Source organism: Esox lucius, chromosome 9 (genome assembly GCF_011004845.1).
Source record: "Esox lucius isolate fEsoLuc1 chromosome 9, fEsoLuc1.pri, whole genome shotgun sequence".
NCBI classification, from domain to species: domain Eukaryota; kingdom Metazoa; phylum Chordata; class Actinopteri; order Esociformes; family Esocidae; genus Esox; species Esox lucius.
Genome location: NC_047577.1, coordinates 3,363,066 through 3,380,041, shown reverse-complemented (window position 1 = coordinate 3,380,041; position 16,976 = coordinate 3,363,066). Strand labels below are relative to the sequence as shown.

At 42.6% G+C, this 16,976-nt stretch overlaps 2 protein-coding genes across 4 annotated transcripts in view; one reads left to right on the top strand and one right to left on the bottom strand.

Annotated features, from left to right (window-relative positions):
• LOC105005642 (protein ELFN1) overlaps positions 1–16,976 on the top strand; it is a 109,640-nt gene that overhangs the window by 60,908 nt on the left and 31,756 nt on the right. For all 3 annotated transcript variants that reach the window (XM_029122487.2, XM_029122485.2, XM_029122486.2), the window contains exons 2-3: positions 11,413–11,530; positions 16,533–16,567. The gene's annotated coding sequence lies outside the window, so the exon portion shown is untranslated. The remainder of the gene's footprint in view (positions 1–11,412; positions 11,531–16,532; positions 16,568–16,976) is intronic.
• On the bottom strand, positions 3,841–7,307 carry LOC117594906 (non-classical arabinogalactan protein 31-like; the record flags this gene model as incomplete). The annotated part of the gene is made up of 4 exons (XM_034294437.1): positions 7,233–7,307; positions 4,593–4,677; positions 4,376–4,540; positions 3,841–4,175 (listed from the first exon to the last, which is right to left on the bottom strand). Coding segments are annotated over exons 1-4 (660 nt in total), but the record flags the coding sequence as incomplete, so codon positions are not given.

The following is a 16,976-nucleotide window of genomic DNA, read 5'->3' as shown; positions in this document are numbered from 1 at the left end:
AGGACAGGTTCAGCATGGATGGATTGTTCTGGAGAACAGCTCAACTCTTCCCACGTATGTCTTATGACATACCGGATGTACTTAGTATAATTCTTAGGACATACCACTAAGCACTACTCTCAGTCTTTAGACATATAAGATCACCACTAATCTCAGTCTTTAGACATATATGATCACCATTAATCTCAGTCTTTAGACATATAGGATCACCACTAATCTCAGTCTTTAGACATATGGGATCACCACTAATCTCAGTCTTTAGACATATATGATCACCATTAATCTCAGTCTTTAGACATATAGGGTCACCACTAATCTCAGTCTTTAGGCATGTAGGATCCCCACTAATCTCAGTCTTTAGACATATAGGATCACCACTAATCTCAGTCTTTAGACATATAGGATCACCACTAATCTCAGTCTTTAGACATATATGATCACCATTAATCTCAGTCTTTAGACATATAGGATCACCACCAATCTCAGTCTTTAGACATATAGGATCACCACTAATCTCAGTCTTTAGACATATAGGATCACCACTAAAGCTGATTATTTCTCATTGTATTTCATCTAATTGAGTCTTTCTCTAACGTCAGTATCGTATGAATAAAGAATGTCCTACCTAGTTTAACAGAGTTCCTGCGAGGTAAACAGTGGTGTCTAGGGGGTGCCTCTGGACACGCCCCTGGAGCTAAAGGCTGCTGGGCCTGTAATGTCCGCCCTTCATATCCACACCTCAGAGCCCGGTTTATCTCTAGGGATTTCTCTTCGGTTCCTATCTTTGTGGGAGGGTTTTTCCGAACCAACACGCTTCCGCATCATGTTGCTCTTTGGGGTTTCAGCCTGGGTGTCTGTGTAACACTTTGTGACAACTGCTGATGTAAAATGGGCTTAATAAAATACACACAATGATTGATTGAGGAAGGCGGAACAGGAGGAACTGAGATAAAAAGGATCGAGCAGGGCTGATCAGAACTGCATAGGGCTTATAAAGACTGAACAGGGCTAAAGAGGGCTGATCAGGGCTGAAGAGGGCTGATCAGGGCTGAAGAGGGCTAATCAGGGCTGAAGAGGGCTGAATGAAGCTCAAGAGGGCCAAGTATTCTAGCCTGACTCAGCTGTTTATGCCGCAGTATAACAGCTTGCCTGCCTGCCGCGGTGTGTGTGTGTGTGCTTGTGTGTGTGTGTGTCTATAGCAACAGCAGGACAGACTGCCCTGACTCAGGAGAGGTTACTACTGCCATATGGAGCACACACACACACGCACACACACACACACGCACACACACACACACACACACACATACACAGGCATATACAGACACACATGTTTTAGACTTTATACATATTCATGAGACATAGTTGAATAACTGATGAGGTTGAAATTGAGCCAATGGAAGTACAATAGGTATGTGTCTGTCAGTGTGTGTGTGTGTGTGTGTGTGTGTGTGTGTGTGTGTGTTGTAAATGTGTGCGTGTGTCGAGTAAGAGCCAAGCAAGTTAATGATCTGTGATACTGCAGTGGTAGGCAGTCTCTGCTTCTGCGGTCATTCCTAGTACAGACAGATACAGACACGCACACACACGCACACGCACACAGAATTTTATAGCTGTAGAGTATTCTATATCTCTTTTGCCACTTCCCTGCTTTGTCATTCCACTGCAGATACTTGTGTGTACGTATGTGTGCGCATCTGCTTGTGTGTGTGTGTGTGTGTGTGTGGGTGTGTGTGCATTTCTATGTGTATTCTGTGTGTGTGTGTGTGTGTGTGTGTGTGAGTGTGTGTGCATTTCTATGTGTATTCTGTGTGTTTGTGTGTGTGTGTGTGTGTTTGCAGTTCAGTTTAAAGCTAGGCTACTGAGCCCTGTCAGAACCTCGTGTTAACACACAACTGTGTTTCCAGATGACGTTTTACAGCGTCAGTCACCAGCTAACAGACAAACCAAACAAACTGGGACAAACAACCAGGTTCTGCAGTATAGTGTGTGTGTGTGTGTGCGCGCGCACGTGGGTGGGTGCGTCCGTGAGCAAATTGCATTGTGTTTTGACTTTTTTTATATAATATGGCTCTGAATATGACTCTGAACATTAATATGACTCTGAACATGAATATACCTGAATATGAATATGACTCTGAACATGAATGTGACTCTGAACATGAATATGACTCTTAACATGAATATACCTGAATATGAATATGACTCTGAATATGACTCTGAACATGAATGTGACTCTGAACATGAATATGACTCTTAACATGAATATAACTGAATATGAATATGACTCTGAACATGAATATGACTGTAAATATGACTGAACATGAATATATCTGAATATGATTATGATTCTGTATATGAATATGACTCTGAACATGAATGAGACTGAAAATGACTCAAAATATAATTTTGTAATGAGAGAGAAGACGGGAGAAGGGATGGGTGGACAGGATGTAATAATAAAATGTAGTGAACAAATAAACATTGCACAGAATTGTATGTAAAGTATTGTAACAGTGAGCAAATAGCCAAACAATTACAATAAAAAATATATAAATATCGGTTCTGTTTGCAGGTTCAGACAGGTATTCTCAGACAGGTATTCTCAGAACAATACATTTTGACTTGAGTGGACCACGGATCACCACTTTCCGTGACGTTAGGCAAAAATAATAGTATGTTAACGTGGCAGCTGAAGGGACCCCGGGACACAGACAGAGGTATGTCCAAATTCTGTGAACGGGACACCCTTAGGCTTTATTTTACAGGCCACAGAATAAAACAAGAAAACAAACTAGTTCAAGCTCATTGGCTGTGATGTCGGACTTCCCTTGGCTCTCTTCGTGGCCGGGCCGGCGGTTCTCTGGGGTTATAATCTGTGATCACGACAGCAGATCAGGGTTGTTGGGGTTTTCTCCTCCTCTCTCCTGGTGCTGCTTTCATCCCTGTCCCAGCTGTGTTTCGGGGTGGTGAGCCAGGCCATTGAGTTCCCAGGGGCCCCTCCTTCTTTGGCCTGCTTCACTTTCCATATTAAATATTACTTAATACTTCTTTCAAAACACATTCCGTACAGCTCCCCTGAAAGAGGTATTTTTCACATTGCTCATTTGGTTGCTTTTGCATGACTCTGCAAAACAATTAACAACAAACTAAAAACTAGAAGCCAAACAATTATAGATATTTTCATGGCGCCAACATTGCCACAAATGATTAAACGAACCCTCACACTAATTCCAAGTTCAAACTAATAATTTATTCACTTTGACAAATACTATCTCAAAATAAGTTATTCAGTAAATACATTAATAAATTAACTTAACTTTTAAAAATAATAAAAAACAAAAAGCCATGGCCATAAATAGGACAAACTGGTTGCCAAGATGTCAACTCAAAGTGTTGCCTGGAAAGTAGGTTGCTTCAGTAAATAAAATAACATAATCAAGGCTCTAATACGACAAACATCCAGGCTGTTCAGAGAACAAAATAAACTTTTTACATCATACATCATCAATTTATGCTACCTACAACCTGGCTAGGGAAAAGGAGCATTTCTAAATGTTCTGCAGTGAAAACAGCTAAATACTTCCAAATCCGACTTTAACAACCCCACTGTGAGTCTTCTACAGGTAATGATGACGGATCGGACAAATATCCACTTAAATCACTATTTGTTTGCCGATGATGGCATCCTTCCATCCACCCCAGTCAGAGTTCCATTGACCTCTGAAACGCTTCTATTAGATGTGTGGATGGAGGGATGAGTGGGTGGATGGATGAGTGGATGAATGGATGGAAGGATGGATGAGTGGGTGGATGGAAGGATAGATGGATGGATGAGTGGGTGGATGGATGAGTGGGGGGATGGATGGATGGATGAGGGGGTGGGTGGATGGATGAGTGGGTGGATGGATGGATGGGTGAGTAGATGAATGGATGGAAGGATGAATGAGTTGGTGGATGGATGGATGGATGAGAGGGTGGATGGATGAGTGGATGAATGGATGGAAGGATGTATGGATGAGTTGGTAGATGGATGGATGGATGAGTTGGTGGATGGATGAGTGGATGAATGGATGGAAGGATGGATGGATGGATGAGTTGGTAGATGGATGGATGAGTTGGTGGATGGATGGATGAGTGGGTGGATGGATGGATTAGTGGGTGGATGGATGGATTAGTGGGTGGATGACTGGGTGGGTGGATGACTGGGTGGGTGGATGGAAGGACGGATGAGTGGGTTGATGGATGAGTGGATGAATGGATGGAAGGATGGATGAGGGGGTGGATGGAAGGATAGATGGATGGATGAGTGGGGGGATGGATGGATGAGGGGGTGGGTGGATGGATGAGTGGGTGGATGGATGGATGGGTGAGTAGATGAATGGATGGAAGGATGAATGAGTTGGTGGATGGATGGATGGATGAATGGATGGAAGGATGGATGGATGAGTTGGTAGATGGATGGATGGATGAGTTGGTGGATGGATGGATGGATGGATGAGAGGGTGGATGGATGAGTGGATGAATGGATGGAAGGATGGATGGATGGATGAGTTGGTAGATGGATGGATGAGTTGGTGGATGGATGGATTAGTGGGTGGATGGATGGATTAGTGGGTGGATGACTGGGTGGGTGGATGGAAGGACGGATGAGTGGGTTGATGGATGAATGGATGACTGGATGGATGAGTGGTTGGATTGATGGATGAGTGGGTGGATGGATGATGGTTGGTAGGAAGGATGGATGGATGGATGGATGGAAGGAGGGACAGAAGGAAAGAAGGGAGGGAGGGAATTACAATAATTACTGTTTCACTGAATCGACTAAAACATAGACTGTTAAATGAATGCAGTCATCGGCTTAATTAATATTTTATTAAAAAATTTGGGAAATTAATGCACTGGCACTGGTTCCTGTCCAAAACAAAAAATAAGGACCTTTCTGACAGAACAAGTTTGAGCCGATTATTAATTTAGTGCACCTCGTCTGACTTTTGCTGATAGTTTGGCAGCTTCTTCTCACGACTCTTTTTCCAGCAGGGTGCCAGTCAGATGAGTTTATCCACCCTTGATATGCTTATTATGGTATATGTTAATCTATGTAAATTGCATGAAATGAAGGTTTCTGCGCAAGTTGAGCACAGAGAACTGCAGTTGTACTGCACACGCAAAACAGGATTGTGTGGCCTGTTGACAGATGCAGCATACACTTTATTTATCATTTGCCTTTGATTGATCACAGTGTGTTGAAATCATGTCAGATGTGACAGAAAAGTCACAAGGAAGTTAGGAAGAGACAAACAGGGATGGGAATAGCCAGACCCCCCCAGCTAAACACTTAAGTTTAGCCTGACACCCCCCCCCCCCCCCCCAGTTAAACACCTAAGGATAGCCAGACCCCCCCCCCAGTTAAACACCTAAGGATAGCCAGACCCCCCCCCCAGTTAAACACCTAAGGATAGCCAGACCCCCCCCCCCCCAGTTAAACACCTAAGGATAGCCAGACCCCCCCCCCCCCCCCAGTTAAACACCTAAGGATAGCCAGACCCCCCCCCCCCAGTTAAACACCTAAGGATAGCCAGACCCCCCCCCCCCCCAGTTAAACACCTAAGGATAGCCAGACCCCCCCCCCCCCAGTTAAACACCTAAGGATAGCCAGACCCCCCCCCCCAGTTAAACTCCCTAGGATAGCCAGACTTAAACACCTCTCCTTCCCCAGGGTTGGGAACTTGGTGTGTGTACTTGTGTGTGTTTGTCTGTGTGTGTGTTGGTGTGTGTGTCTATCTCATCATCCACCTATTATTATTCATGCCATAGAGAATATATACTGAAGGAGATGGAGGAGAGGAGGAGAGGAGGAGAGGAGGAGAGGAGGAGAGGAGGAGAGGAGGAGAGGAGGAGAGGAAAGATGGGGACAATCAGATGAGTAGAAGAGGATGAGAAAAGGAGTGGAGGTGTACAGGAGAGGAGAAGAGAGGTAGATGAGAGGGGTGAGGAGAAGAGAAGAGGGGAGGTGCACAGGAGGGGAGGGTTAGAGGAGAGAGGAGGAGAAGAGTACAGAAGAGGGGAGGTGCACAGTAGGGGAGGGTTAGAGGAGAGAGGAGGAGAAGAGTACAGAAGAGGGGAGGTGCACAGGAGGGGAGGGTTAGAGGAGAGAGGAGGAGAAGAGTACAGAAGAGGGGAGGTTTTTTGTGCTTTCATGATTATACACAGAATACAAAGAATAATTGCTGGTGATGTCTAATGCTTTTTTCTTCTCCTCTTCTCTCCTCCTCTCTCCTTTAATCTCCTTTTCTCTCCTCTCTCCTCTTCTCTCATTTTCTCTCCTCTCTATTCTCAGTTTCTCAGTAGTTCTCTCATTAAAATCATATTCCACAATCATAGACAAATGAGAATTTGATGAGCTTTGTTGCTTGATGCCTACAGCTTTTAGGGACTTCCTTTGTGTGTGTGTGTGTGTGTGTGTGTGTGTGCGGTTGTGTGTGTTAGGTTTTTAGGCTGTGTAGGTGTGGGTTGTTGTGGTTGTGTGCGTGTAGTTGTGTAGGTGTGTGTGTGTTTGTTACCCTCAGCTGTTCCTTCTCCCTCCTGCTTCGTGTTTGTCTTGAGTCTGACAACGACCACAGAATATCGATGACTCTCTCTTTCGCTCGGTCGCTCTCACCGTTCTTCCTCTACTACACCCTCCTTCTAGTGATTCCAGGCCGTAAAATGTGTCACCCCCACATCTCTCTCCCCCCACATCTCTCTCCCCCCACATCTCTCTCCCCATCCATCTCTCTCCCCCATCCATCTCTCTCCCCCATCCATCTCTCTTCCCCATCCATCTCTCTCCCCACCATATCTATCTCCCCCGCACACCCCCCCATCCATTTCTCCCCCTGATCTCTCCCAATGCAACTGTAGTCTTTCCACCCTCCCTCTCCTCTCACCCCACACTCCTGTCTCCTCTCTCCCTCTCCTCTCACCCTCTCCTCTCACCCTCTCACTCTCCCTCTCCTCTCACCCCACACTCCTGTCTCCTCTCTCTCTCTCCACTCTCCCTCTCCTCTCACCCTCTCCTCTCACCCTCTCCTCTCACCCTCTCTCACCCTCTCTCTCCCTCTCCTCTCACCCTCTCCTCTCACCCTCTCCTCTCACCCTCTCTCTCCCTCTTCTCTCACCCTCTCATCTCACCCTCTCTTTTCTTCCCACACTCCCTCTCCCTTTCTTCCTCCATCTGATCTCCAAGCTACCTCACCTCCTAATTGCTTCAGCTCCTCTCTCCCTGTGCCTCCCAGACCCCCCTGCCCCCAGTCTAAGTGGGTCATGGCTGAGGTGGTCCGTAGCTCTCTTTGGTTCTCACAGTCTCTTCTTGTCAGTTTGTAAGCGCTTTAATGTGAGTGAGAGCCTGTATAGACCAATTCTTCTCAATTCAAATCACTTCAAAGGGGCTTCATTGACATGGGAATCATTTGTTTATCTCAAACATCTGTCTCTCTCCGTGTTTGTGATTTTAGGACTTAGTAGACTTATAGGCCCCTTTTCTCACTTTTTTAATTCCACCTCTCTCCTTCTCTCTCTCTATTCCTCTCAGTTTTCCTTCCTCCCGTCTTTTTGTCTCTCCCTCTCCCACTTCGTCCCGCCTCCTCTTCCTCCACCTCCCTCTTCGCCCCCCTTCAGACATCCCTTTCTTTATCTTTTCATTCCTCCATTTCCCCCACCTTCTCATTCCCTCTCTGACAGTGGTCATTAGGTTTTGTTCCACATTATTTTAATTCATATTTCATGTCTGGATTTAATGCAGTTGACATGTATTATTAACTCTAGCTCTTAACTATTCAACACCACTACTATGGCCACTGATCTCTTATCTCATCTGGTCTCTTGGTGTGTGCGTTCATTTGTGTGTGTGTGTGTGTGTCTCGGTGTGTGTGGGTCTCTGTGTGTGTGTTTGTGTAATTGTGTGTTTATGTGTGCCACATTACCTGTCCTCTCCTATTTTAGAATTCAAGACATTAAGTCGGAAGACGTTTCTCTCCTCTCTATTCTTCCCTCTCTCTGTCTTTTTCCCTCTCTCCCCTTCTCTCTCTCCCCCTCTCCCTCTCCCTCCCCCATCCATCTCTCTATGTACCACTGCTCTAGGCTGTGTGACTATCTGAACTCAAAGTGAGAAATGCTAATGTTCTCCTTTTTCACCCAATTACACAACACAGCACAGTGTCATGCCGCCGTCAAAGTGTGTTAGTTTGTGTGTATTTTCCAGGTGTGTGTGTGTCTGTGTGGCCCGCTAACCAGTCAATTCCACAGCATTATCTGTACTCACAGACACATTCAACTCCAGACTGCTTCCCTGCTCCGCTATTTACCTGGATTATGATGGATTTAGCGTCAGTCCCAACTGGCGCCCTCTTCACCATGGAGGGCTCTACGGGTTTCCTGTGGGCTCTGGTCAGGAGGAGGGCGTGGTTAAGGGCCAAGGGCTGCCTTTGGAAGCCTCCCTGGGTGTCGATGTTAGTTGAAGTGTTTAGCAGTGGATGGAATGGGAAAAGGCTTCTTTCTAATGAGAAAGACAGCCACCGAAACATGCTGCTCCAAAATGAAGCGTGCAGTATTTCTTTACGTGACACGTTATATGCAGGCGATACACCACTGTGTATTTATGCATAATAAATCAATTAGTGAGTCAATCAATGAAACAATTGTTAAATAAATCAAATCTCACTCCCTCCAGTTGAAAGCATTTAGCGGGATTCTCCTGTTCTCATTCCTCCTCTGTCAGTTATAATCACTTCTATTCTAAGGGCCTTTATTGACTACAGTGTGAAACAAGTGGGTGGAAAAAACTAAAGTATTACAGACGCAGGATTCAAAACGATACGTTTCACATTTCAAAGGACAGAAACACACTCTCCTGCCCTCTAACTTGATTGACAGGTGCCCAAGCCGCCACAAGTCGCTAGAGGATGATGAGGCAAGGCCGTTCGTGCCAACCCAAATACCCTTTCACAGTGCCACACAGGCTGGTCCAAGGCAGAGCTCAGGAGTCTGTACATGGTCTGGTTCAGTTACTGTTGGCAGGAGTCTGTACATGGTCTGTATAAGTTACTGTGGGCTGGAGTCTGTACATGGTCTGGGTCAGTTACTGTGGGCAGGAGTCTGTACATGGTCTGGGTCAGTTACTGTGGGCAGGAGTCTGTACATGGTCTGGGTCAGTTACTGTGGGCAGGAGTCTGTACATGGTCTGGGTCAGTTACTGTGGGCAGGAGTCTGTACATGGTCTGGGTCAGTTACTGTGGGCAGGAGTCTGTACATGGTCTGGGTCAGTTACTGTGGGCTGGAGTCTGTACATGGTCTGGGTCAGTTACTGTGGGCTGGAGTCTGTACATGGTCTGGGTCAGTTACTGTGGGCTGGAGTCTGTATATGGTTTGGGTCAGTTACTGTGGGCAGGAGTCTGTACATGGTCTGGGTCAGTTGCAGTGGGTAGATATTCCAATCTGATCTGTTTTTGGATGATAGGTATCAGAACCAGACCCAATCAGATCTATGTAATCAGAACTAGACCCAGTCAGAACTATGTTATCAGAACCAGACCTGTGTCTGTGTTTGTGTCTGTGTGTCTGTGTCTGTGTTTAGGTGTGTGTTTGTGTCTGTGTGTGTGTCTTAGTGCATTCAATCCACAGCTGTGGTGATTTGTAATGCAACCTCAGTGAAATGTCAGATTGACGATGTTGTTGGTCGACCAATGCAGTCTTTTTCAAGCTTATGCCTATAAAGTATACTGTGTGTGTGAGAGTGTTTACGTGTGTGTGTGTGAGTGTTTATGTGTGTGTGTGTGTGTGTGTGTGTGTGTTTACGTGGGTGTGTGTTTGTTTGTGTGTGTTTATGTGTGTGTGTGTGTGTGTACAAATGTTAATTCCATAACTGAGACAAGAGAAAAAAATAAAAGAGAGCGAGAACAGGGATGGTCGTCAGAGAGAGGGATGAAGGAAAAGTTGGGGATGACAGGAGTAGATGACGGATGGACTGAGGGGCAGGAAGAGAGAGGAATGAATAGAGAACGAGGGAGCAAGGGAGAGGGAGCAAGGGAGAGGGAGCAAGGGAGAGGGAGCAAGGGAGAGGGAGCAAGGGAGAGGGAGCAAGGGAGAGGGAGCAAGGGAGAGGGAGCAAGGCAAAGACAGGTAGTACTAGAGAGAGAAAGGGAGGAAAAGAGCAAGGGAGGAAGTTACCATACTGCACAATACTGCACAATACTGCACAATACTGAACAATACTGAACAATACTGCAAAAAAATATTGTCCTATACTAAACAATACTGAACAATACTGCAAAAAATACTGACCTATACTGGTCACTACTGCAAAAAATACTGAACAATACTGAACACTACTGAACACTACTGAACAATACTGCAAAAAATACTGAACTATGCTGAACAATACTGTGAAAAATACAGCAAACATACTAAACACTATTGAACAATACAGCAAAATACTGAACTATACTGAACTCTTCTGCAAAATACTGAACTATACTGAACAATACTGAACAATACTGAACAATACTGAACAATGCAGAACAATACTGAACAATACTGAACAATGCAGAACAATACTGAACAATACTGAACAATGCAGAACAATACAGAACAATACTGAATTATACTGAACAATGCAGAACAATACAGAACAATACTGAACTATACTGAACAATTCTGAACTAGGGGTGTTGCGATATATAGGTTTTGACGTTAACCGTGAAAAAAAAATGAAATATTGATATTTTGTTGTTAATAATACACATATGATAATATCGTATTCACTTGGCAAAACTGAAGTTGTATTTTTCCCAAAACTCCTCTCGGTTTTTCCATAGCTTATTCATGGACAAACAATGCATGTGCTTAAACTAAGAGTCTGGACCTACACACTAGCGTTGGAATTAAATCCTTTTTGTAGCCTATTTGCTAGGGGATTTGTTTTTGAATGTTTCCAAAAAACCCTCTCAGTGTTAGACCTTGTGGATCTTTTGTTTATCAGTTCATCTCGTTGCCTTTTCACTATTCATTAATTGTAATTGTTCTTTTTGTACGCTTAAATTGTTTTATTTGTACAGTTATGGTTACAGACACTCTCCACCTCCATAAACACATATTCTGAGTGTCATTCATTTGCCAAAAAGGAGAAAAAAACATATTTAACAAATTCCTGAATTTGACTGATAATCATTTTATTTTCTTCAAATGTTCTAGGGATACCACAATAATATCGTTACCATGAATTAATTCGGCCACGATAATCGTGTAGTGAAAATCAAATATTTTGACAGCCCTATTCTGAACTATTCAGAAATATGCTGAACTAATACTGAACAGCACCGAACAATACTGAACTATTCTGAACTACACTCAACATTCCCCCTGTTTTTGTTTCAGGTTTCCATGGTGGACTCCACATCTTCATGACAACAAGAGGACATCACCAGGAAAACACAAGGACGTCACCAAGACAACACAAGGACGTCACCAAGACAATACAAAGACATTAGCTACAGTAAGGTCAACTCATATACAAACATTGTGTTTTCCTTTTACCTAGTAGTTCTTTACTCTGCAGATCAGAAACCTAGTACAAAAAATGAAAATCAGAAGGACTTCCAGGACCAGAGTTGAATAACACTGGGATGTAAGGTATATTCCCACCATCAGTGGGATATAAGGTATATTGCCACCATCAGTTGTATATAAGGTATATTGCCACCATCAGTTGTATATAAGGTATATTCCCACCATCAGTTGTATATAAGGTATATTGCCACCATCAGTTGTATATAAGGTATATTGCCACCATCAGTTGTATATAAGGTATATTGCCACCATCAGTTGTATATAAGGTATATTGCCACCATCAGTTGTATATAAGGTACATTGCCACCATCAGTTGTATATAAGGTATATTGCCACCATCAGTTGTATATAAGGTATATTGCCACCATCAGTTGTATATAAGGTATATTGCCACCATCAGTTGTATATAAGGTATATTCCTACCATCACTGGGATATATAAGGTATATTGCCACCATCAGTTGTATATAAGGTATATTGCCACCATCAGTTGTATATAAGGTATATTGCCACCATCAGTTGTATATAAGGTATATTGCCACCATCAGTTGTATATAAGGTATATTGCCACCATCAGTGGGATATAAAGTATATTCCCACCATGGGATATTCCATTCCCTCCACCCCACCCACAAAGGACCCTATTTAAAAAAAAAAAGGTCATATAAAGTTTTCTTATATTTTCTATAAAAGTAGTCCACAACTCGGCAAGAGAGTTTCATTTGTGGAGTTTTCCCTTCCAGATGAATGTTGAAGCATGATTTTGCTGTCTTTCCCCGTGCCCTTGTCAGGGAAAGAGAAGCAGCATTGTAGAAATGGAAACAAGGCTCATTATTCATCTTTACAATGGTGATGCCTGTCCGAAATGAGCCAGCATTTTAGGTCAGCTTCTACACTGCACAACATTTTGCCAATGGAGCAAGACAATTTCACTATTTTTTAGGAGATATTTGCTTGAAATAAGTAAAATAATCTGCCATTGGAACAAGACAAATTACACGATAATCAAAGCACATTTTCTGAAAACAAGCTGTATATTCTAGCTGGTTATGAAAAATGTACCTTACTTTAAGGATGGTTTGATTTTTTATCCTGAAAACAAGTAAAAAATACTTGATAAGACAGATATTTTTTGCAGTGTACCAGCTCAAGAGTATTATAATAATTCTGTACTACAGCTGTCTGAAGGGAGGGGCAAAGTTCATTCCAATGAATTTCATTTTTGGGACTTATTGTTTAGTAGTAAGAGTGAGGATTCAACTTCAGTTGAGTTCATAACCTGATATTCTGCCGATCTTTTCAGAAATGTTTAAAGCAATAAGTGAAGAGTTGAGTACATCGCCTATTTGTACTAACACGTGGTCAGCATGAAGTGAGATGTGACATTCAGAATTGTTAACAGCACAAGATCTGGAATCCAGTGACTCAGGAATTGCTGCAGCAGGTTTTTCCGGAGCAAGTGCAAACAGCAGATGTGAGAGATGTGATCCTCTTGCAGTGCTGAAATGGTTGTAGCACATACAAGTAAGAGACCATTTCTGCAGTGGAAAAATGCAACGTGCTAATCGTATTCATGAAAACTGCACCAAGACCAAACCACTTCACAACTAATGTTATCAGAAGGCAAGCGAGATTTCAGAAATCCAGTCTGATCATTGTGAATAGGTCATAATAGGTTGGAGTTGTACTGGTAGAGTTCAGGAGGAATTTACATGAGTGCATTTTGAGGCTCTGTCAAAGAAATGGGTTTGTCAAGGGATGTTGTACATTCGCCAGAGAGCTTTGGGAGTTTGGGATATTTAGGATAAATGCCTTTTATTTCTTAGTCTTGTGCATTATTTCCAGGCTACCGAGGTTATAGTAGAAGCTTTGAAATACAGTGAGGAGGTAGATAGATATTAAGGAACATTTTGTCACTGGATGTTTCATGGCTAGTCAGCGGCAAGGGATTCTCACTGGATGGATGTTTCATGGCTAGTCAGCGGCTAGGGATTCTCACTGGATGGATGTTTCATGGCTAGTCAGCGGCTAGGGATTCTCACTGGATGGATGTTTCATGGCTAGTCAGCGGCTAGGGATTCTCACTGGATGGATGTTTCATGGCTAGTCATGGCAAGGGATTCTTCAATGTAAAATTGTTTGCAGACGACAAATGAACCAAAACTCTGCTTGGCATCTAAGGAAAGAACCTGGCTCTTTATTTATTAGGTTGGGATACCGCTTGGGTTAATGATACTGAAGGTATATTAGACTTGGGATAATGATAATGAAGGTATAAGACTGGGATAATGATACATAAGGTATAAGACTTGGGGTAATGATAATGAAGGTATAAGACTGGGGATAATGATGCTGAAGGTATATAAGACTTGGGGTAATTTTAATTAAGATTTATAACACCTGGTGTAGTTTTAATTAAAGTAGATAACATTTGGGGTAATGATAATTAAGGTATACAAAGTTATGTATACAAGATAATGTGTAGTAGTTCACAAATGGCTAAAGGGTTAAGCATAGGTTATACACACATTTATAAATACACACACACACACACATAAGTACATTAATGCATGGACAGATAGGAAAAACCTCTTTGGCAATACCCACCCCCTCTCTACATTTCTTTCTATGTTTTTATTTTTCTCCCCAGAGACCTACAAATGTAATCTGCTGTCTTGACAGGGCAGGAGGATGCAGAGAGGGCGGATAAAGACTGCCTTATTACCACACACATACACCCCCCATACACACACAACACACACAACACACACACATACACCGCCCATACACACACGACACACATAAAGGGATGCACACTTGGACACACACATAAAGGGATATATTACAAGCGAATAGGAAAAGGCTTTTGAATTCAAATCAAACTATATTTAGGATGTGAACTGTGACAGACATGCCAGCAGACAGGCAGGCAGACACATTTTGAAAGGTATTTGTGATGCAGCGCCAGAATGAGGATGCAACCTTTCTGAAATCATTAGATATTGTTCTAAATACTGGGAATCCTGTTCTACCATACATAGATTATTGTTTTAAAACACTGGCATTATTGTTTTGAATACTGAGAGTATTGTTCCAGACTACAGAGACTATTGTTCTAGAATACTGAGTATTATTCAGACTACAGATACTATTGTTCTAGAATACTGTGTATTAGTCAGACCACAAAGACTATTGTTCTAGAATAATTAGTATTATTTAGAATACAGAGACTATTGTTCTAGAAAACTGAGTATTATTCAGACTACGGAGACTATTGTTCTAGAATACTGTGCATTAGTCAGACCACAAATACTATTGTTCTAGAATAATGAGTATTATTTAGAATACAGAGACTATTGTTTTAGAATACGGAGTATTATTCAGACTACAGATACTATTGTTCTAGAACACTAAGTATTATCTCTCAGATGTGCCTTGGAAGCTCCTGAACTGGAGCTGTGGAATGCACATGGAATTTAGAATTCAGAGCGTAAGATTTGAATGACAAGTTGTTATCTGAATCAATGTCATTTAAACCACACCAGCCGTTCCTCCAGTGCCTTGTTGTCAAGCATACTTTCCCATTTTAGTGAAGCCTGATATCGTTGTTTCAAGTCCACTGCCCTCTGCTCAGGTTGCTGTTAAATCTGTATCATTTAAGGTGGATCACCAGCAAATAATTTTTGGTTTGCCTGTGAGAATGAAAAGCACCATCTGACAACCCTTCGCTATACCTCAACCTCTGCCACAGAAAGTTTGGCTTTTGCCTGTACTATGTGGAAAACCGCTCGTTTCTATTTAGCAATTTAGCAGATGCTATTATCCAGAGTGAAGTGAAATGACTCATTATCTCATCTCATTATCTCACTTCACTCATTATCCAGAGTGAAGTGAAATGACTCATTATCTCATCTCATTATCTCACTTCACTCATTATCCAGAGTGTAGTGAAATGACTCATTATCTCATCTCATTATCTCACTTCACTCATTATCCAGAGTGAAGTGAAATGACTCATTATCTCATCTCATTATCTCACTTCACTCATTATCCAGAGTGAAGTGAAATGACTCATTATCTCATCTCATTATCTCACTTCACTCATTATCCAGAGTGAAGTGAAATGACTCATTATCTCATCTCATTATCTCACTTCACTCATTATCCAGAGTGAAGTGAAATGACCAATTAGGCTTAAGTGCCTTGCTTAAGAGCATACAAACCGATTTCTCAACTTGTCCACTTGGGGATTTGATCCGGTGACTTTTCGGTTTCCGCCCCAACACTTTAAAAACTGCTTCCCTGCTCTGCCTCCCTTTGACTGTGACTTTTTCTTGTGTGGCGTGTGGTCTCACGGTCACAATTTCACAAAGTCACAATGTCACAAAGTGACAAACTGACAATGTCACAATTTTACCATGTCACCAAGTCACCAAGTCACCAAGTCACCATGTCACCATGTTGCAATGTCACCATGTCACCAAGTCACCATGTCACCATGTTGCAATGTCACCATGTCACCAAGTCACCATGTCACCATGTTGCAATGTCACCAAGTCACCAAGTCACCATGTCACCATGTTGCAATGTCACCATGTCACCAAGTCACTAAGTCACCATGTCATCATGTCACCATGTCACAAAGTCATAAAGTCACAATGTCTTTCAACTCTGATAATTAGATTTGGGCCCATTTTAAAGACTGACTCAACTCTCCTGGCTTAGCTTTGTGTGTGTGTGTGTGTGTGTGTGTGTTTTTGTGTGTGTTTGGAGGTGTGTGAATGTGATTCATTTAAACTATTTCTATGATAAAATAAATTGCTACCACAGAATACCATTAAAATGGTATTTCAGTCAAATCAATACACTGTACTGATGTAATTATCTCTCTCTTCTTCCCTCCCTCCCTCTCTCTCTCTTCCTTACTAGATCTCACGTCACACTTCAGCGTTTGTCATTTGAAGGTAGGTAGGATTCAAACAGACACCACCGTTAAGTTAGAGGCAATAAAACCTGAAACAGTAAGGTCTGAGCGGTGTCTCTGAATGATGGTGATGGAATGACAGAAAAAAAGCTGAAACAGTCCCAATAAGTCATGGATTACATTTGCACAACTCTGCGCTCAAGCAGTTGTTAGCAAGCATTGTTCAATGACTGGAAGACTATGGGTAAATTATATATGCAAGCCGTTCCTAACACCGGTTAGCAGAGGGTCTGCAGAATTGTGTTATCCTGTGTTATCCTGGAAAAATAGACCTGGTATCCACCTGTACAATACCTGATAAAGGGTTTCACCAAATCCCAATCTATGCTTTTAAGCCAATAGTTCTCCACTGAAGGTCTAGGTAGGGTTTAATGGGTCACTGGTGTCTA